Genomic DNA, 21,864 nt, shown 5'->3' on the forward strand with positions numbered 1-21,864 from the left:
TATCAGGTAAATTCTATTTTTCATGCACACAAAAGGAGATAGATAACTGGAATTTGCATATTTTAAGAGTATCATGGGAAAATCTTCCTACAAAACCATGGATTCAGATTAAAGATGTATCCCAGAAACATTTATTTTCAGAAGTTAAATAGATTGTATAATCCTTCTTTATTCAAAGTTCTCCACTTAGTTGGTATAATTTTCCAGCATTAATATTTTTCTTCAGAGAACATGATCTAAAGAACAAGAGTCAGTGTAATAGAGGACTTCTCAATGTGGAATTGCTTTTTTTTTTTTTAGGATGAAGTATTCTTATCCGCCTTTACTTTTTCTCTTTCCTGTGTTAGTACTATCAGAGTAGAATTAAAATAGTAGTGAAACATTAATAATTTGCCATGATTTTAAAATTTTGAGAGAAAGAATGAAAAAAATATAACAATTATTTTTCAAACCCAGTCTTTCATATTATTCCAAAATTGAACAAAACTTCTTAGGTAAATATTCTGGCTAATTCCATTAATGATTATAGTTAAAATATGTGGAAAAGTGAAGTTTTTTTTCTTCTTCTTTTTTCTACTATTGTCCAGTTATATGGCTGAGATCTAAGCATCAATTTGCTTTAGAAAACATATATTGAAACCCACAGTTAACTACTTGGAGTCATTTTTCTAGAATACTGCTTAACAAGAGAATTGTTCTGCTTCCAGATATATATTCACAATGACAGTTAAAAGGTACATGATGATGTTGATGAAGATGATGAGGATGCTGAGATGCTGAAAGCATACATCTGTCCTCTAGTATGCACTTAGTGTGTTAGGCACTGTTATGCTCTCTGTGTCTGTGTCTCTGTCTTTCTCCATATAAGACAGTCCAGCATCAAAATTTCACTTTTTAAAAATGAACAAACTAAAAGTGTTGAATAGCTTGGCTAAGGCCACTTGTGAATAAAGAACAGAACCAAGATTCAAATCTAATTCTGACTCTAGAGTGTTCTTCTCCCTATGCTACACTATCTTTGATAAAATAATGAAACTATAACTGATTTTTTTTTTCAGCTACCTACCTGCAAATGTCAGGCTTATTCCACTTGATTCTCATTAACATTTTAATGTTTTATACAAAATTTAGGTTTCACATTGGTTTTCATAGCTGGCATCTTTGTATCGCCCAAACTTGATAAAATGTAAAAACTCAGCTGTTTTTTTTTCCTTTTTAAAAGATCAACGACACATATGTAATACCTTAATCAATAAGGGGGAAAAAATCACACACACAAAAAAGATCAGCGGCATGTTCTAACTCAGTGAATGAACTGCCAACAGTGAAAGGACTACACAGAGTCTTTGTAGTTACAATTTATAGTTTTGTTTTTCAGAATAGCTTCTGTTCCTCTTTTCCATACTACCATTGATTTGGTGAACAAATTATTTCTAGTCACAGTTGAGCGATAACAAATTAGAAGTGTTTATGTTTTTAGGTATAATAACCAAAATAGTCATGTGCCACACTTTTAGCTGGAATTAATAATGACTTAAAGGAAACCCATGGTAGAATTCAGAATGTTAAGTGTTTGAATCACACTCCTGAGTTCAGAAATAAGATTAGAACTCTCTATTAGAATAGTCTTTCTGCTGCATTTGCTTTGCAAATAGTTAAACATAGCTGTTCACTAAATGAAGACTGATGTTATTATTAATAAACTCTCCAAACATGTAAAATTCTTGCAGGTACTGATTTGCTTGAAGAAGCAAAAGATTGTTCTGAGCTCTGTTACTCACTGAACTGCTTGACATTTGGTTATTTGAGTAGTAAATTATGTACAAAGATGGAGGTGATCATGATGATGAGAAGGAGGAAGAGGAAAGATGACAAACATCTAAAAATACTGTATTGAGACACTTAGTGAAAGTCATTATTGCCCCAATAGCCCTATAGGGTAGGCATATTAGGTTGTACTAATTTTATAGATGAGAATACTGAAGCACAGGAGGTTAAGTAATTTTACAAGATGCCTAAGCTTGTAAATGAAGGAGGAAGACTGACTACAGAGTCCTTGTTCTTAACAACTACAAATAAGATTTTGCATGAGTTAAAAAAAAAAGTTATATGTAAAGCATGTAAAGTTAACACCACTTAAGCATCACATCAGTTAGTACTTATTAGTATTACTCTTGCTTGGCAATTATTATTACAGTTCATAACTATATAAAACATTTTCATTGTGGATTTAGAGGGAACTTCCTCTCTACTTTTAATTACAGATTTTTTTATAAAAAGACCTCCAAATATTTTGAGCTGCAAATAATTTTGCAAAATATCAGTTATTCTTATTTTTAGTCAGCTTTGTTATTAAATGTTGATTTTCCTTTCATATAATCCAGTGGCTATGCTTAGAATTCTAGAAGGACTCTGTATTAGTGACTTCACAGATAAAAAGCCTTAGTGGTGAAGATAAGATTATACTGTGTGAAACACCACTTAATACCAAACTAGAGTAAAAAATGGAAGGCCAAAGATTAAGGCATAAAAAATAAAACCAACACCTTCTTTATAACTTCTTGATAATTCTACCATTTCTGTTATCCTATTTATTGAGTTGGAAGGTACTTATTCAGGAATTTCATTTTGTAGAGATTTAGGAAAATGACTAGAAATTCTTTTTTTTTTTTTAACTTATATTGAAACCACTTTGTACAAGGGCAAGCATGCTAATATGCCGGAAAAGAATCCTAGGTCTTCTTGAACTTTGAGAGAGATGTCCATTTTGGCAAAGGGGGAGGCACACATTTGGATAAATTTACATGTGCCTCTCAAATTTGGGTGCTAGTCTGAACTGCCAAACTTCAGAATTTTCACATTTTTAATATACCAAAGTGGGTTAAAACAGCCTATTAGTATAAGGAGTATTTTTGAAACTGTTGACATTTGGCTACTGTTCTTTCATCCACTGTTCTGTAGTCTTGACAGAAACTTGGTTTCACTTGCAGAGAGAAAGTGAAAGACAGAGAAAGGTGTCTATATGAAATGCCCCGGGAGAAGCAGAACTTCTGTAAGGCAGCGTTTAGGCATTGAGTATGACACTGTATTAACCTTCTTAATGGATGTATGTAATAAAGTGACATGTAAATGGAGCACAAGGGGAGATATGACACTATATCTGGAAAAGGATAAAACAGTTGGTTGAATACTGGGCTATTATAGCAGTTTGCAAACCTTGGATAAACTCAGTCAGCGGTTGTATAATTGGTTATTCAATCCCGACCCTTGTTCACAGCTCAAAGCCAGGAACACTGAGACTTGTTGCCAATTTGAGTGAATATAGTGACTGTACTCGGCCGGGGCCTAACATTGGAGCCAGGCCTTTTCCTGTGGGCTGGTTTCCACCATGTCTGGGACTGGCTCAGTGACAGTGGGCCTTTTGTTGTGAAAGGCTGGCTGGTACTCCCCTCCTTTGCAAAATGTCTAACAGCTACACAAATATAAGAAAATAGGAAAAGGGACTTACTGTAGCTTTTCTCTTAGTAACTTAATGTGGAATTATTAGTTTTTTCTTTCTTTCTGTTCTTTTTTTTTTTTTTTTTTTTGCTCCTTTTTGGGGAAAGTCTGACTTAAATAAATAAACTTAAAGAGCGATATAAAAGCCTGCTTTTGGATAAGAATTGAACCCTGCTAGGCCCTGATTAGAATATGATACGTATGGAGAAATTTTTGCTAATTGGATTCACAAAAATGGACTTCTGAATAAGGTATTTTAACTCCCCGCCCCCCCTTTTCTCCTATCAAAGTTCATGCACAGAGAAGATTGTGTTCACTCAGTATCTCCTCCACGAAGGAAAGATATAGCATGTTTATAAATCTGTTATGTATTTCACTGTATGAAACAAGTACCCCACCTTCTCTGCCCAAACACACTGGAGAGAGGCCAACAGACTAACCACTTACTGTTTCTAGTCTAGTAAAATTTGAGAAATAAATCAGCGAAGATTTTGATTTGAGTGTGTGGTAGAAAGAATGCCCAGTCCTCATACAGTGCCCGATTCATAAAGGCATCTGTAACAAGCGTGTAGTATTTGCCAGTTAGGTGCTGCTTGCTGATAGGGTGACAGTTCCCAGCTGCAATCAATTATGCTTCCATTATTTCTGTTGTTTAAACAGACTGAGGAGTACCAGTTCAGAGGGTTTCGCAAAATGCATCTAAGTGCCAACCCAAAGTAAAGAGCACGTTAAGAAAGAAAACACCGAATAGATTCTGAATGGAGAATTTTTCTTCAGAATCTGAATTTTTTTTTTAGAATTTCCCCTCCCTGATTCCACCCCCCAACACACCCAGCATTTATAAAGTCACACACACAACACATAATGTTTGATTTAATGCAGGGTTGCAATTCAATCAAGAGACTGCTGAGGTCATATAATATAAATGGCTACAGTATTTCTTGGCTCAGTTATTGCCTTGATCATTCAGGGCTTTGTTTTTGTTAATTGAGTAGCCTCCTGCTGGGAGGAGCTCCTAAATATTTTGGACTATATGTCACTAGAAAGAATTTGGAGTCTAGGAGGTAGCGGGGGAGGGGGGGGGAGGAGGTAAGTTTCACAGGCAATGGATAAGGGAAAAGGAAAGCGGTTGTTCTGAAACCGTGACAGGACAAAGGATAAAGAAGCAAATTGTTTTTGAATAGAAAAATTAATCATTGAAAAGGGCCTGGCTATTGTGAGGCAAACATAAAAATACAGGGAGCCTTTAACTTGAAATATATGAGAAAAAGCACTATAGAAACTCCAACAGAGGCCTTTAATGGAAAATACAGCCGGCCATCTCATTATAGTACATCCCTGGGAGCCAAGTGTTATAAGCATTAGTAAGAAGGTGGTATTATAAAAAAAAATTGATTATCATCAAGCTTAATGTATTTGCGGCTTAATAAAAGTATTGTGTGGAGGCAGTGAGTATCATGGCATAATAGAGACCTCTTAGTGTTGGATCGTTCATAAGTATTGTGTTTTCTAATGCTGAACACTGGAGGTCTTTACTTCCTGGTGGGAAAATAGGAGCTTGTATGGGTAAAGAGAAGATCACAGAATTGTAGGCTGCCCCTATTAACCCCAGAAAATATAATTCAACATATATCTTATCATTTTAATCTCCCAAATATTTACCTAGATTATAGTATAATACAATATTGAATGTAACAGACCAATGTCTCTCCAAGGTCACTGTTTGTAATTTAGTAAATTGTAGGTGTCCAACTGGAGAGCCTGGAGCTGCTGGTAAAGAATGAATGCTTGCGATGCCTCATTAATTTAATGTAGGTAAGAGGCTGGTGGGCTTAAAGGATTTGGTGGTAGCCCCATAGAGAACTACCTAAATGTAATTCAAATAGCGTGGAATAAACTTTTTTTTTTTCCTATTATTTTCCCCCCTCCATGCTGTGAACCCTCACTGATCATTATTTTTTAGGCACTTTATGTGTCACAACAAAACCAGAAATGCTGAGATATGTATGAAAACAAGAGTTTCAATTAAACTCAAATCAAGTATCTTTTAAAGGTGTTGGATTTTAGTTTTTATACAGCTTCGCCTGGCACAGAACTCCTCTCGTGTTTTGAGATTTGGCTTTGCTGCTTTATCGTTTTGAGGGTGCTGTGCTGTAAGCTTGGAACAATTTGCCGAGAAGAAAAGAGAGAGAAATAAATAAGCCAAGTTTTACATCTAGAATTATGGACTGAAAAAAATAAATTGACACCAACGGTATATTAGGACAACCTGTTAGGTCATGGATCAAATGGAATTTATAAATTTCGAAAATTTCTGCGTAAATGATTTAATCCCTTCATTAAACAAGTAATTTCTCTCTTCTATGGTGTGACTATGGAAGCATGATGTTTTCCTTTCTTTCATCAGAAATGGAACTCTTTTACTTTTAATTTCAAAAACATATATTTAAGTAGGTAATGCATCTTTAAAGGTCAGTTTTGCTGATTACAAATTCATTGCAATGATTTACAAGTTTAGTTTACCAATTTTTTGCAATATAAGAGTATAGGCAGCTACTATACTTGGAATGGTTTATTTAGGATGCTTGTTATTTAATTGAGGATTCAACCCCTATCATTAGAATACTTTTATCAGAATAATTAAATATATGTTTCTAATTTATCATAATTGTTAACACTGTTTTATCGGAATTTTCTTCCTGGAAGAAGTCTGAGATTTTTACAAGTAGTTGAATTCAGTGAAGTGTTTTTGATACCCTCTTTAGTATTTATCCCAGCGTTCATTTGGGGTGGGGGAGCTAATGTCCTACAACAGAGATTCATTGGGGTTCAACATACTCTGTACCTCTTGTGGGAACTGAGATAGCAGGTTCCTGGGGGCTTTAATATGCCTCAGGGAAGTTTTTCAGAGGTGTAAACACTTGAATTTCTAGCATGTGGAACCCAGAGCCCTATGGTTTTTGAAAGACCATTACCAAGTTTGCATAAGCTTATCTCTGACCCCGGGGAAAGAACATTGGATGGTTTGTCATTTTACTGGATTTGTTATGAAATACTGACTTTTATCATAATTTTTTTAACTGCTAATATTTCACTATACTCCACCCAAATCCCTAGGCTATTTTAAACAAGATCAAGATTTTTTTTTTACCTTTTTAAAAAATGTTATTCTTTTAAATCAGTGAATGATTGAGAAAGCATGGAATACTCATCATAGTATGGTGAACATCCCTTGAGCCCTTCCCACCCTGACTCATGTTTTTGCCTCAGATACATTTCTAATGAGATAAGTTCAAATTATTAAGACATATTGTATGTTAATTATACTAAATATATGTAATGCAAATGAGAAAGATTTATGTGATATATAGCTCTCTCATTGATTACATATAGGAGAGTAAAAGTGTTCAATCATTACTTCTGGAAAGCTAAGCACAGGAGAAAGAAGGACTATTCAACAGATCTCTCTTTTTTAAAATCTTTCTTCTATTCCTGGATATTTCTTTATCCCTTTAAACGTTGATGTATCATGTTTTCCTCTCAGTTACTTGAGACACAATTCTATAAATGTTATTGACTGATGTTTTGAAGAATTTAGAAAGAGCCAAGTCTGGGTGTCTTGGTTGGTTGGAGTATGAACCTGCGCACCAAAAGACTGAAGGTGTGATTCCTGGTCAGGGCACATACCTAGGTTTTGGGTCCCATCCCTGGTTGGGACACCTACAGAAGGCAACCAATCAATGTTCTCTCTCACATTGATGTTTCTCTCTCCTCTATAGAAAACATATCCTCCTGTGAGGATTAACATATAATGACAAAAGATTGCTGTGCTGCATGTTAATTATACTCAAGGTATATAGAATATTTTATCTTTTACCATTAAACTCCTTTCTAAGGTTAGTAATTTTTTGTCCTGCTGTTCCTTTAAATGAATGATAAGGGTATTATCCCATTCATTATTCTCTGATATACCAAATTATTTATAACGTTAATTTTACATCTTCTCCATCTCAGTTCTCAACCATTCAAAGAAATGTCCTTGGCATTTGGCTGGCATCTCATGAGTTTCTTTTTTTTTTTCTATTTTCCATTTACATAATCATGTGTACCTCTTTTATGTGTATGGTACATGACATTGAAAACTACATATGTCTTTCTACTTTTGTTTGTGTTCATTTATTAGAGATTTTTTAAACAAAATTTGTGTTGACAATTCTCCAGTAGTAATTTTTTTTATTTTTCATTTTTAATAAAATATAATGACTGTCTGGTAGTTTCTTATTGCACTTTGTTGTGAGTTTTAAAAATTTGATATACTAATTTCACTGAGCTGTAAAATAGAAAAGTATTTGAATATATTTGAATATTTTTTAGTTGATAATGTTTAAATTATCACTTAAGTGGCTCTGTGGTATAAGTAAAACTCTTTTACCTTTCTAAGAATTTAGTCCATTCTACTTCAGATCTTGTTTAGTTAAAAAAAAATGTTTTCAGCCTGGCTGGCGTGGCTCAGTGGTTGAGCACTGTCCCTTGGACCAAAAGATTCCAGGTTCTATTCCTGGTCAGGGCACATGCCTGGGATGCAACTCGATCCCACTGTGAAGGTGTGCAGGAGGCAGCTGATCAATGATTCTTTCTCATCTTTGTCGTTTCTATCTCTCTCTCCCTTCCTCTCTATCTAAAAATCAATAAAGCATATTTCAAAAAAAAAGGGAAAACATTTTCAACTTAAATTTCTTAAGATTTAATAAAATGTTTTTATGCATATTTTTATATCCTGAATCCATGTTTATTCAACCAAAAATTACTGTAAGTCTTTGAAAAGTGCAGATTCATGGGATTCAACCAAGACATAAAGACCTGGACTCTCCAGTGGTCCTGGAAATTTGTCTTTTAAGAAATCTTCCTGAATAATATTAACTATAGCTGGACTGGGGTCCACTTCTGTTTTGCTCTTGTTAATATGCCCCATCCTAAGAAAAATAGCTTTTAATTTAACTTTATATTGCTAGTATGATTTGATTCATATTATTTTTCTAACTATGGACAATATTGTTAATTGGTCCTATTTTTGGAAATTTTTTTTATAACAGGTTGGATTGATAAGCAGAAGACTATTTTATAACTCTTTATGGACATTCTATGATAGTAGCTTTTACAAACAATCTATCAACATATTTATTCACTATAATAATTCAAGTAAAATGTTGCTCTCTTTACTTTTACTTCAAAGAATGAAACAATAGGACAGCAATTCAGTGACACTAGTGATTTGACTCAAAGGTTTAGTGTCTGGTCCCTGTTAGTCTGTCCATCATCCCATGAGATGGTGAGTTATTTGAAGTACAGAGGCCATGCTTCTGTGCCTATCATAGTGCCAGTATGTGGCTTAATAGATAATTGTTAGATACATTGGGTATATAGAGTCTGATGTCTCCGAATCTTTTTGTGTGTGTGCATTTGAGTAGAACGTACAAAATAAAGAAAATAGCAGTATCTATACATGACACTAAAAGTAAAGATAAAAGTTTTATATATTCATTCAACTCGGAAATTAAATGAGTATACCATTATATTGTGCATGCCCAATTTTATACCTGCTGTCTTTTACCTTGAGGGTTGTAAGTCTCTGGTGGTATATGCTTTCTCTTTTTTATTTATTCAGACTTTTCTTTTCTTTTTCTTTTGTTTCCTTTTTATTTTCTTTCACTTGTTCCTAAATAAAAATTATTTTTCAAGAGAATTTTTACAGGATTTTTGTTTTTTATGTTCTGACTTTTGGGGGTCACAGCATATTATAGCTAACACATGGCTATAGATTTCGTTGTTGCCTAGATTGTGTCTAAGCTTGTGAACATTAAATGCCTTTTTAGAAAAAAAAAAAAAAAACCACCCCCAAAAAACTATTGTATTTTCTCATCTAAAATTACTCTAAAAATTACACGATCCAAAAATCCATAAAAAGGTTATGAGAAATATAACAAGTTGTTAAGGCAGATGGACTACTTTGGTTGAGAAGAATATGTGCAAATTTAGATATATGATTTTAAGCAAATCAGAGGGTTTTTTTTCTTAATTGTAAAATCTGATGTTATGTATTGAATATAAAAATATAATTTGAATTATAAGTAGCTTTTCAGCTCAACTGTCCAACTACCTGCATATCACAATCTCACAATCTCTGACTTTTCATATGAATCGTGTCAGTTTTTATTGTTCATATCTTTTCAGGCATCTGGCAAGCTGAGATTGTGATTTGTTTTCACATATGTTGTGATAGAGAAGATTCAGGATGTGTAGTGGTTTAGCATCAGGCTGTATGCGCTTTAATTCTCACTTCCAGTGGTAAAACATTCTGTCATATTTTTAAAGTATTGGAATTCTTATTCTAATGTATGTTAAGTGGCTTTCTATTTCTATGCTTTTTGTATCTTCTTTATCATCTCTACTACCCACTTTCACAATTTTAAACAACAAAATTGTGCAAATATGATCATTAATTTTCCTGCTCAGCATTGTCTAGATATCTAATTAAGTGGATGATTATGTTGATAGACTTTTTTTTAAAGGGATAATTGTTTCATTTAAAATTCAAATATTTAGGCAATTTTTTTCTTAAACATATCAGTAGGCATCTATAATGTGCTTAGAACTGTGCAGTCTCAGCCTCATCTTTACTAAGCTATGATATGCTTAAGGTATCTTAAACTTTTCCTATTTGTTTATGTATTTGTCTTGTGAAATTAAGACTTTAAAAATATATTCCTTATCTTCTTATACCTTTTGCTATAATTTAGTTCTTAGAGATTGTCTTCTATATTTCTTTTTTGCTCTCTCTCTCTAATAGTTGAGAAAATACTATTTCAAATAAAATTAAATGGGAAATAACAGGTTTATTATAATTTATCTCTGGGAAAGTTGGTTATTTGATTCATGACAGTAAAATTAGTTATGAAAATAGTTTATGAGAAATATTTTCACTTCCTTGAGTTGACAATTTTTTATACATTATGAACATCTTCCTCTGAATTCTCTTTCCATTAAATTGCTTCTGCTTTCTAGTATACCCCTCTTGCCTTGCTCACTCCTTTGCTTCCTCCTACTCTCCACTCTAAACCCTCTCATTGTAACTAATGGCAAGAACTTAATTCACATTTCCCCACCCACACTTTGCTAACATCATAAATTATTCGATACAAATGGACAGTATTCATTAGCTGTGCACTTTACTGAAAGATCTTTACGTGGGAGTGCTACACGCTCCCATTTTTATTAAAAGTTAAAATGCTTTTTCTGTCATGGGGGTTGGGGTGAGTTAGGATGATAGAGGACAGGGCTACTGTGCTAATAAATACAAATAATAACTATTACCGTTGGCTGAGTGACCCTGGGCAAAGAGCACTACAAAGCTATTTGTTGTTCCCTTTCACTTGTCGACATCACTGACTTCAAAGCTTTAGCCATTGTTGAGGACCTAATAAAACCTTGGAAAAGTTAGAAAGACAATTGCCAAAAAATAAATAAAATAAAATCAGGCAAAGGCCCTTGCTGGTGTGGCCAGTTGGTTAGGGTGCCATCCTGCTCACCGAAGGATAGTGGGTTTGATCCCCGGTCAAGGTGCACCAAAGTTTCTTTCTCTCTCTGTTTCCTCTGCCTCTCTCTCTCTCTCTCTCTCTCTCTCTCTCTCTCTCTCTCTCATCAATAAAAAACATGTCTTTGGGTAAGAATTAAAAAAACAAAAATCAGGCAAAGATTAGTTGAATGTATTTGCATGCCTGTGTTGTTTTGAGACAAATCATACTTTAACCTAATGCAAATGACAAATTTTCTTGTCCCTAATACTATTACATCTCTTTCTATCTCATCTTTATTGATATGAACCAACTGAAAAGTTCATTAACTATCATAGGTAAGAAATGAAACTAAGGGTCATGGGTCATTATCGTAAAAATGTATAGGATTCATGGAACTAATATCCTTGGATGAGGCTTTTGATTTCTCAGTAGTTTTAGTGATGGGCAAAGTGAAACATATATATTTCTTTCATTTGATTTTTGAAAGAGTTGTGCACCAAGCTGTAGTTGTGATATTAGTCAGCATTTTGTGTGTGTGTGTCGCTGTGTGCCTAGCATTGTTTTAAGCACTTTATATAAATTAACTCATTTAATTATTTTTAAAAAATCCTTTGAGATAAATGCAGTTATGCTTCCTTTTAGAGATGAGTAAGTTGAAGTATAGTGGTTAAATTACTTGCCAAAGTTCACAAAACTAGTATGACATTAAATTGCTATTTTTTTATATTTAGTAGCAAAACATGAAATATTTTGTACAGGGCAATATCTCTATGCAATTACTTTTTGAAATGCTGCTCTCAAATTGCTTATGTTATTTTTTCTGGAATCTAATATTTCAAACAAGAACAAACCAGAGTGGTGTAGAGTGTGCAAGAAAATGCACTTATTTTCTGAGTAATGGAGTAGATAAAACTATGAGAGTTTCCTAAGTCTATCTGTTCATGGGAATTTTTGTGTAGAAAGTGTAGATCCATCTTATGAGGAGTACTTCCAAGGTTATTCAAAGTTGTTGATAAGTAACAATTATACATATTAATTATGTCATATTTAATTATGTGGTAGTCTTCTAAATTGTGGTATAAAATTAGGTATAAAAGAATAGGTACGTAGTATTTCATTTTATGCAAGGGTAAAAATTAAGCCTGCGAGTAATGATTTAGATATTGCAAGAATCCAAAAACTTATTCCATATTAAAGATTTCAAAACTTGCATCAGCAGGCCAGACAACGTTTTTTTTCTGGCACTACTGAAAGTGAAGTATTTCTAGAACTTCATTCACTTCAGGATAATGGCATATAAAACTGAGGCTTATTGAAAGTCTAATGCTTTGGAATTTCAGATGTGTTTCTGTTGTGTGTTGTGGTATGTGTTATTTTTTAACATTTCCTAGAAGAACTTGACATTTCCAGTGGCAGACTAGCTGTAGTGCTTGGCTAGTGGGACTGTTCCAAGGCCTTCTGGTCTTCATTGCACAAATAACTTCCCAGATATGTAAAAGTTTTTACACGACTTCCATTGCATTACTTAATATTTGCTCAAAATGGTTTCTGGACAGGCAGCTATTGTCAACATGAATTAAAATCTTACTGATATATGATTTCCAGATTTGGCTCAGTCTCTCCCTCAGAAAAAAATGTCAGTTATTTAATAATTAAATATCAACCTATTGAATTGTAATTAGCTTTTTGAAGAAAAATGTATTTGGCCACGTACACTAACTTGCATTTATTCTTCAGTTTGGGGGGGCCAGTTAGTGAAAGCTTCTAAGGGAAGAATATTGAGTTAACGTTACCTAATTCTAACAGAAATTAAGATTGCAGACCACCTATCATATAACTGTTGTCTAAAACTAGATGAGGTGAATAAAACTGAACTAACATTTCAGTTTTGAAAGTTAGACTCTGTATTAAAGGAACTTGTTGTGTGTAGTATATTGAAAAGAGTAGTGTATTAGGAGTTAGGCTGCAAGTTCTGCCTTTATCATAAATAGATTTTTGATCTTAGGAAAGTTTTAACCTTAATTTACAATTTCAGTCTGTAAAATGAAGCGTTTGTTCTAAACCAGCTATTACCAAGTTGTATTGAGCAAAACAATCCTCTCTTAACACTAATTTGCTTGGTCAAATATTTAAATAATATTGTATAATCCATTACTCACTGATTGATAGTCCATTAGCACATAAGAATATCTAAATCTTATATAAAAGAAATGTAAATATGTTTAATGTTAATTAGATTTACATGATAATGGAATGCTTACTTTGTTTGTTTTAGTAACCAAACAATTTGTTCTAGTTATGTCCAATATATGCCTTAGTAAATCACTTTTATGAAATGACTATTATCTAAATAATATCTAAAAATCTTCTCAGATTTAAAATTCTGATTCTATGACATGAATAATTTACATCTGCTTTTACTTCTTGACTTCAAAGAAGATACTGGTAGATTTTGAAGTTAAACCATAGTGTTGTTCCTTTCAAAAGACAACTCCCATTCCTGACCATGCACCCTATCGCATGTCAGAAATAACACAGCTTAGTCTAAGCTACAAAATTAAAATATAAACAGTGGTAGATTTGGTCTGACCTAACTCCTGGGACTTTGTTTAAAAAGTCAAATATTATACATACATATTTTTTGCTTGTTTGATTTTTCAATGAGCGCTGCCACTGCAGCTCAAGGGAGATTAAGGGGAAAAACCTACATAAACACAAAGCGAAAACCTGAGCTTGTGTGTAAAGCTACTGCACTGGAGCAAATGTGGTTTAATTCTTGGCACTGGCAGCCTGTTGGAGAATTACAATATGTTGGCATGAGTCTCTAGGTCTCATTGTTCCAGATGAGGGAGTCGGTCTTAAGAGTGTTTGGCACTGAAGGGAAAGAGGAGTGAGAGGGATAGGGAATGAACGGGCCCTAAAGAGGCAGGATGCTGCTGTAACAATGGCTGGCACAGTTGGGGGGGCCATTCACTGGTGGGGATTGCTATCGTCATTGATGTGAAGAAGCATATGTGAGCAAAAGAGGCAAGGGTGAGAAGGAAAAGCAAGCAAACATATCAAAAGAGCCCAGTTGGCAAAAAAGGACAAAAGTAATCCACTTAGAGTCATCTCAATATTAATATGCTGATATGGACATTTTTTATATCTCTCTAATTTATCTCACAGTTTATTTATTACCATTCATTTTATTTTCTCTTTTACCATAAATACAGATTTGCCTTTCCTTTAAAGAGACAGATCTTTGAATTAAGAGTACCTGGTTTTGTATTTCTCTCCAGGTGATGTCAGGCAAAGTATCTTTTGGACCTTAATTTTCTCATATATAAAATGGATATTATAATAACTTTTACCCTTGACACAATTTTGTTTGCATCTGACACCAGTCTGCAAATGAAATGTCATGTAAATAATGCTAAGTATTAGTCCGCACACTTATTTTAAAATAGGGAGCCCTCGTTTTTATTTTCAAATCAACTGTGATAGCCCAATGCTTGGGAGAAGTAAATCCCAGGAAAATCTTTAAGTTTTTGCATTAAAATTATGATACATGTTAACATGAAAATAATGGGAAATCCAGAATTTGAACATTTGGAAATAATTAAGCACACAAACATTCCTCACTCATCGTATAAAACACAGTTCAATATATATTTTTAAAAAATACATTGCATTTCAGAAATGGAATATTTAATACTATCTCTTTTACTCCAAAAACACAGAAGCAGCAGCACTTACATAATAAATTTTTCAAATTGTGTCAACTTTCACTTTTCTCGTATTCACACATTAATGAACAGGTGTATTATAAATATTGGGATGTTGCCATTTGGTCTTTTACATTTCTCATTATGAATATTCTATAGAATCTTTACCATTTTACCATTTTTAGAGAAATTTCAGTCATCTGTACATGTCCACCCATTGTGCTTATTATTGTGAGATCATTTCTTACCACCCTTTCATGAACTACCACTGGAAACAAATTGAAACAGTTGTAGTTGGTAGAATACTAGATTTGTTTGTTTTAAGCTCTGTGATTCACGGCAATTCAGATAGAGAGGCAAAGTGGGTACATTGATGTGCTTTTGGTCCCTCTGAGCTAGCCAGTGTCTAAGTCTTGGTGAGAACCCAAATTGTTTGACTTATAGCCTAGCCTAATAGTCTTTCACTGTATGAATACATTTTCACTTTGTTGTATATCTCTACCAAATGGTCATAGGTGTTCCTTAAATTGTCCGGAATTTTAGAGTTCAAAGTCATTCTGTGGGGCTGTATTGAGAACATAAAGAGAACTGTAGGAAATATAGGCTTTTAATCCCACCATACTGCTTATAGATACATGTCATCCAGGGAATTCAGTTTATCCTTTCAAGTTTTTACTTCATCCATCCAATGGAGTTAGTAATGTTGGGGCAGGAAATTTTCCCCGCACCCCTCTAGTTCTCCTGGCTGGTTGAGTAATTCAAATGACATACAGCAGATTAACAGAAGAAAATAAAGTTTTAATATGTATACATGGGGAATTCACATAGCATGAAAATTCCCAGGGCAGTGAGGCAAAATGTCATTTTGGACAAAGGAGAGGGAGGTAAGCAATTCACGGGTACTAGTAGATGAGAAAGAACAAACATTGGGTAAAAACAAATTCTTGCAAGGCCACCTAGAGACAAAGGGGAATCTAGTGAACAGATTTTTGCTTGAATCTTCCACATCTGCCACACTTATCATACGTGTTGAGATGACCATGCTTGAGTGCCCTTCTTGTAGCAGGTTTTCTATTGAAATCCTTTAGGCAGGTAAAGGGGAGTAAACAAAACAAAAACAACACACACACACCAAAAAAAAAAAACAAAAAACAAAAAAACACACACACAAACAACACACACACACACAATAAAAAACAACGACTCTTGCCCTGCTAATGTCAACCCATGAGACAAGAGGTCACCAGTTGGATTCCAGGCCAGGGCACATGCCTGGATTGTGGGCCCCATCCTCAGTGTGGTGCATGCAGGAGGCAGCCAATCAGTGATTCTCTCTCATCATTGATGTTTCTCTCTCTCCTTCTCCCTTTCTCTCTCTCTAAAAAAGAAAAGAAAAGAACAGAAAAAAAGACATCGCTTGAGTTTGTTAGGCTTTCACTGTTTTCAGCTGGAAATAATCTGCTGGCCAGGGTGGTGCATTCTGGGGAGACTCCCTTCATATTCCCACAATTAAAATAGTTTTCCACCCTATTCACACTTGTTTTGCAGGTGAAATGAAGTAATGCGTTTGTAATAGGAAGAGCTAATAAGACTTTGAGGTTGAACTAACTTCATATTGGGCAGGTAGTGATAGTTCCCTAAACTTTGGCTTCTTAGATCATAAAATAGATGTACCAAAGCCTAATTCAGAAGATTAGTGTGAGAAGTTTAAAATACCCTATACAAAGGACCTGATATACATGACTTAGCTTTTGGCCCTCAATACAGTGGCTGTCTTCACGATTTAGTTGTTGACAAGCAAGTTAGGAATTTATAGGGAAAAACAAAACAAAACTTAGTTCAAGACTCAATTCTGCCCTTTACATTTTGTGAAACCTCAGACAAGTCATTTTCTTTTTTAAATCTGTAAAATGGATATAATAACACAACCTGAGTCTTCATGTATTTGCTATGATTAAATGAGAGAATAGAGGTAAAAGCATCTGGCATAGTTCCTGGCACATAGGCTGCTCAATAATTGTTTATTTAAATTTATACTGAATTTAAAGTATATATCTCATCCACTTGCAAATATGAGTGTCATTATTCAGCCACAGACGTGACAAACAGGAGTTAGATGTGTTTCTGATTTTGAATCTTTCAAATTACTTGGCCTTAAAGAAGTTATTCATTTTTCTGTAGTCTACCTTAAAAGTTAGGTACTTGAAAATAAAGTGGCTCTATATATGAGACATATCTTTATGCAAGTTAATAAAGAGGCCAGGAATGTTCTGCAGGTTTCAGAAATCTGGTGGCTGTTTCTTTAACTCTGCAACTTAGACAGAAGACTTCTGTTTCTTTATGAGCACACTACAGTGAATATTTTGTCTAGCTGCAGGGGAAAAGCTTTGTCATGGACTTTGCAGACAATAGCCTTAAAAGTAAAATGGTCTGCTTTTGGTGCCGGGAGGTTCAGGAGCCTATTGTTAGTGCACAATGGATTTCTATTGCTGCATTCCTGCTTTGCAAAGGTTTGTTAGCTTTTAATGACTGACAGTACTCTATTGCAAATACCATATTGGCTGTGCCCTGTTTACACGCTTCTCAAGAATTTTTGTGGAGTGCTAGAAAAAAGAAACAGTGGTGTTTGTTTGACCTACTCTGATAAGGTTTAACAAATAATTTCACTCATGAAGTGTTTACTGGGAATAGAGAAACAGAGGAAATCTTTGCAGAAGTATTTAAAGTTACCTTTCAAGCCTCAATAAGCAGAAATATTGAATACAGTAAGAGCATATTTAATCCATTTTATTGCTCATATAATTGTCATTACCACTTCATAAAAAGGGTATTTTAAGAAAAAGTAAATTCTTTAGGATCTTTTTCTTAAATGTGAAAAAAATGGAAATATCTTTTGTTACAAAGGAAAATAAGTACTTTCACACAGTCTATAGGTAAATATGCACAGAATATTTTTGATATATAATATATGTGTATACATGTATATCATTTTCACCATACATACAGACTACAAAAAGCAGTAATACTTCACACATTTTTCACCATTTTACTTTTCACAACTTTTTGACATCTGAAAACAAAGCATTCCAGATTGTTACAGTTATCCCAAAGAAAATTTCACCTTCACTTGGTTGAAAACTCCACACAAGCCTGGTGGCATGGCTCAATGGTTGAGCGTCGACCTATGAACCAGAAGGTCACAGTTCGATTCCTGATCAGGGCATGTGCCCGGGTTGTAGGCTAGATTCCCTGTGTGGGGCATGCAGGAGGCGGCCAATCAATGTTGCTCTCTCATCATTGGTGTTCCATGTTTCTATCTCTTTCTCCCTCCCCCTTCCTCTCTGAAATCAATAAAAGTATTAAAAAAAAAAAAAGAAATCTCTACACAGGCTTTGTGATACAGCTGAGGGCTATAAGATCACGGCCTTTAAAAAAGTAGGTAGCATTAGCTAAAGAGGAGGATGAAGGTACCTTAAAATGCATTTGATGTGGGGAAAATTAACCAGTTTCTAATAATCTTATGGTCTCTAGGCCAGATGGTCCTTTTGATAAGTTAACGTGTACTCCCTTTATGCTGCTAGTAGGGGGTAGACAACTGTCTGCACAAACACAAATACACATACACACCAATGGGGAGAATGGCAGTGTACATCTTAGATCTAGATAATAAGTGTGGATATTGTTATTTAGATGGCACATACTGGGACACTTATCTTTCAGTACACTCCATTTTCGAACTGAATGCAGTGCTAATCGCAGGATTGAAAGCCATTGTCATTGTGTACCCATCTAAATGCTGACAAGAACATACAATTACATTGTTTGGAATGGAGTTTCATGTTTGGGGACTTTATTAGCATTTATATTTACTTATGCATTAAAATCCAGACACAAAGGAGAGGTCACAACCATGCGGTATATAGAAACAAATACCAGAGGGAAGCATAACTTTTCTCTCTAAAATATGTGCGCCCTGTCCCAATACAGGGCATTTTAAAACGAGTGTGACACCAATCTGAAGTAAGTAAATAATAAGTGCCCATGAAAGGCATTACTCACTTCTCTAGATTTTGCAATCTTTGGAAAGCTTCCTTTGTACCAACTTTTTTTTTTAATGTTCGCAGCAAATCTTTCCACGGTGTGCTTACCACCACACGATGTTAAACACATATTATAAAGTGGATGTAATTGTAAACACACAGAGGGATATAATTACATGTAGCAGATTTAAGAGCTAATTCTTTGCCTTTTTTTACTCTGCATTTTATCAACATAATTATTTTTTTGACTGCAGACTAACACCCTAAAATTGACAAGCACCCATTATAGCAGGAATTTATCCACCAAATTGAAAAACAATGAACTGCAGGTTTATATGTACCCATTGTCATAAAGAATTAGAAGGGCTTTGTTCTGCAAGAGGAAAAAGCTAATGATTTTGAAACAGCAGGTGACAAAACACATTCTTTTTTTCTTCCCCTGTTATCATTTTGTTGATGAAGTCATTATGAACTGGGGCTGGGATAGGGACGGCCTTATTTTTAGCAGATAGGCTTTTAATGAGCTCCATTGTAAAGATAGTCATGTTGATTTGCTTATATATTTTTTTCTTCTCTACTTAGAAACCCCCAGTATTGAAAAGCTACTATCAAAGGACTGGAAAGACAAGCTTCTTGCAATGGGATCAGGGAACTTTGGTGAAATAAAAGGTAATATGTTTGCAATTATTTAGATCCAAAATATATCAGGGTTCTTATGTTCTCTTTGTAACTTATGGGATAAGTGGTGTGTTGTTTTACTAAAATAACCTTGCTGTATCTTTAGAAGGCTTTGGTTTTCATCATTAAAAGATATGTGATTTACTTCTTAAATAGGAATATCTAAAGCAGAGTTAAAAGCTGCACATTTTGAGGTGATTTCATATATTCTACATATTAGAAGTATGGATGTACATAATCTACATTTGAAACCGGAATGATTAATGGAGAAAATTTAAAAGAAATTTGCTTTGTACTAATAAGGGCAATGTTTTGGTGTTTTGTGTGGTCTTTTTTTTTTTTGAGTCATAAATTACATACAACTAAGAGAAAAATCCTAAATGGGCTTCAGATAATACTGAATATTCATATCTATTTTTAATTGATTTTTTTAAAGAGCGAGAGGGAAGGAGAGGGATAGAGAGATGAAAACATCTATGAGAGAGAAACATCATTTGTCTGCCTCCTTTATACCCCCTACTGGGAATTGAGCCCACAACCCAGGCATGTGCCCTGACTGGGGATCGAACCCGTGACCTCCTTGTTCATGTGTCAATGCTCAACCACTGAGCCACACCGGCCAGGCTGAATATTCATATCTTAATAAACTTATACTAATAACAAGGGGAGAAGATTAAAGTTTATATAAAACTATGGTTACATGATCCTTTCAAATTAATTTAAAAGTGTGTTTTCTCAGATCATAGTATGCAATCTATGGCTTTCTGTTTGTTGCTAATAGGACACTTTTGGTTCTGAGTTCTAAAGGATAATTTTTTCGAAAAAAGTACTTATTCATCAATATTAAAATATGATTATATACTACAATGTATACCTTGTTATGGGGACTGAATATCTACGTACATTAATATGCATGTAGAAATATGGGCATAAACAACTTTTTGAAAATGTGCTCATGCACATGTGTTCTTCTAATGAGAGGCCATTGTCTCTCTTAAGGCTCAGGAGGAAGGCGAAGCGTAGATCAGTCTTCTCAAATGTTTGACCCACGAGCCACTAACATCTCAGTAACTTGAAACTTCCAGAAAATCTTTGAGTATTTCACTTTTCATCATATACTTGGAGTTTAGGTATATTCAGGTTATGACTAGGTGCGCATGGGTGACGAGAGAATGAATTTGTGCTAAGCAACAAAATTTATCATGGAATCTGATTTAAACAAATAATAACATACCTTAAAGAGCTCAAAACAAAGTTTAAAGAGAACAAAATAGTGTCTTTTTCTGAGGCAGCATAGCCTTTATATTACTTTGTTGCATTTTAACCCATTTGCGCCTGAGATAAAGGACTTGTTATTCTCCCAGGTTCTTTATTCTCCTCTGACCCAGGTAATCACTGAGAATAGCACAGAGAAGCCCTCGGGTCCCAAACCTTGTGATTGTGTTCCATTGGAGGACAAACATGCTTCCCTCCCTTGTTTTCCTCACAAGTCAGACTTAAAAGCAGCCACAGCAGTGATGAGAAGCTCAGGGGGAGGACGCTCAGCAGTCCTTTCAGGCTTGCCTGTGGGTTCGTTCAGGGAGCTGTGGTGCACTCACAAAAGGAGTTTCTGTCTTTAATTTTGAGTTTTTTAAGCTTTGCATTCGGAGCGCAAGTTTGGTTATTGTCCTCTGGTTCTGTTCAAAAAGCTGTTTTCTGATGCGTTTTAAAAGCAGCCGTAGATCTTTCTTCTGTCGGGGCATGTGATTAGGTGCTGGATCAGGTTTGGCAGAAGACTGGGGAAATTGCGCTGGGTTGCCTTTCCTGCTGACTGCCTGTGACAGTTGCAATGACTCCCCATTATTCCTAGGTGGCTAGAAAGTGGAGAGGATACAATAGTGTGTTGCCCTCTGGGGGTAAATAAATTTGACTTAATGGTTCTTGGGGGGTCAGACTGATGATTATGTGGTGCCCAGGAATGTGGTTTTCATGCCACCTCAGAAGTTAGACAAGAACAATGGCTTAGTTGTTTGGCAGCTTTTTTTTTTTTTTTTTTTTTTTTTTTTTTTTTTTTTTAATGAGGCAAATAAAGGTGTAAGTCTCATGGAGTCATACACTGTGTACACTGTTTTTGGTCAGGGTAGGGAAATATAAGTATGACCTTTATTTCATTATTAGATGATTTCATAATGATTCCTTAGAATAATTATTTGAAGAGAAGTTTTGCACATATTATTATTTGTATAGCCCCTGCAATATTTACCGAGTCTTCTTGTAGATTGAAACTTTTCTCCTCTATTTAATCAGATCAGTTTACATTTAACTTATTTTATTTCCCATTGAATTTATTGAGGTGACCATGGTTAACAAAATTATACAGGTTTCAGG

The 21,864-nt window shown here is 34.6% G+C and overlaps 1 protein-coding gene across 6 annotated transcripts in view; it reads left to right on the forward strand.

Moving 5' to 3' along the window:
- The window catches only part of SOX5 (SRY-box transcription factor 5), a 966,957-nt gene that overhangs the window by 726,250 nt on the left and 218,843 nt on the right, over positions 1 to 21,864 (forward strand). For all 6 annotated transcript variants that reach the window (XM_081083091.1, XM_081083093.1, XM_081083089.1 and 3 more), the window contains one exon: positions 19,402 to 19,488. In XM_081083091.1, the coding sequence (XP_080939217.1) occupies positions 19,402 to 19,488 (87 nt within the window). The remainder of the gene's footprint in view (positions 1 to 19,401; positions 19,489 to 21,864) is intronic.

This window comes from Myotis nattereri (assembly GCF_964212035.1).
Source record: "Myotis nattereri genome assembly, chromosome: 2".
NCBI lineage: Eukaryota > Metazoa > Chordata > Mammalia > Chiroptera > Vespertilionidae > Myotis > Myotis nattereri.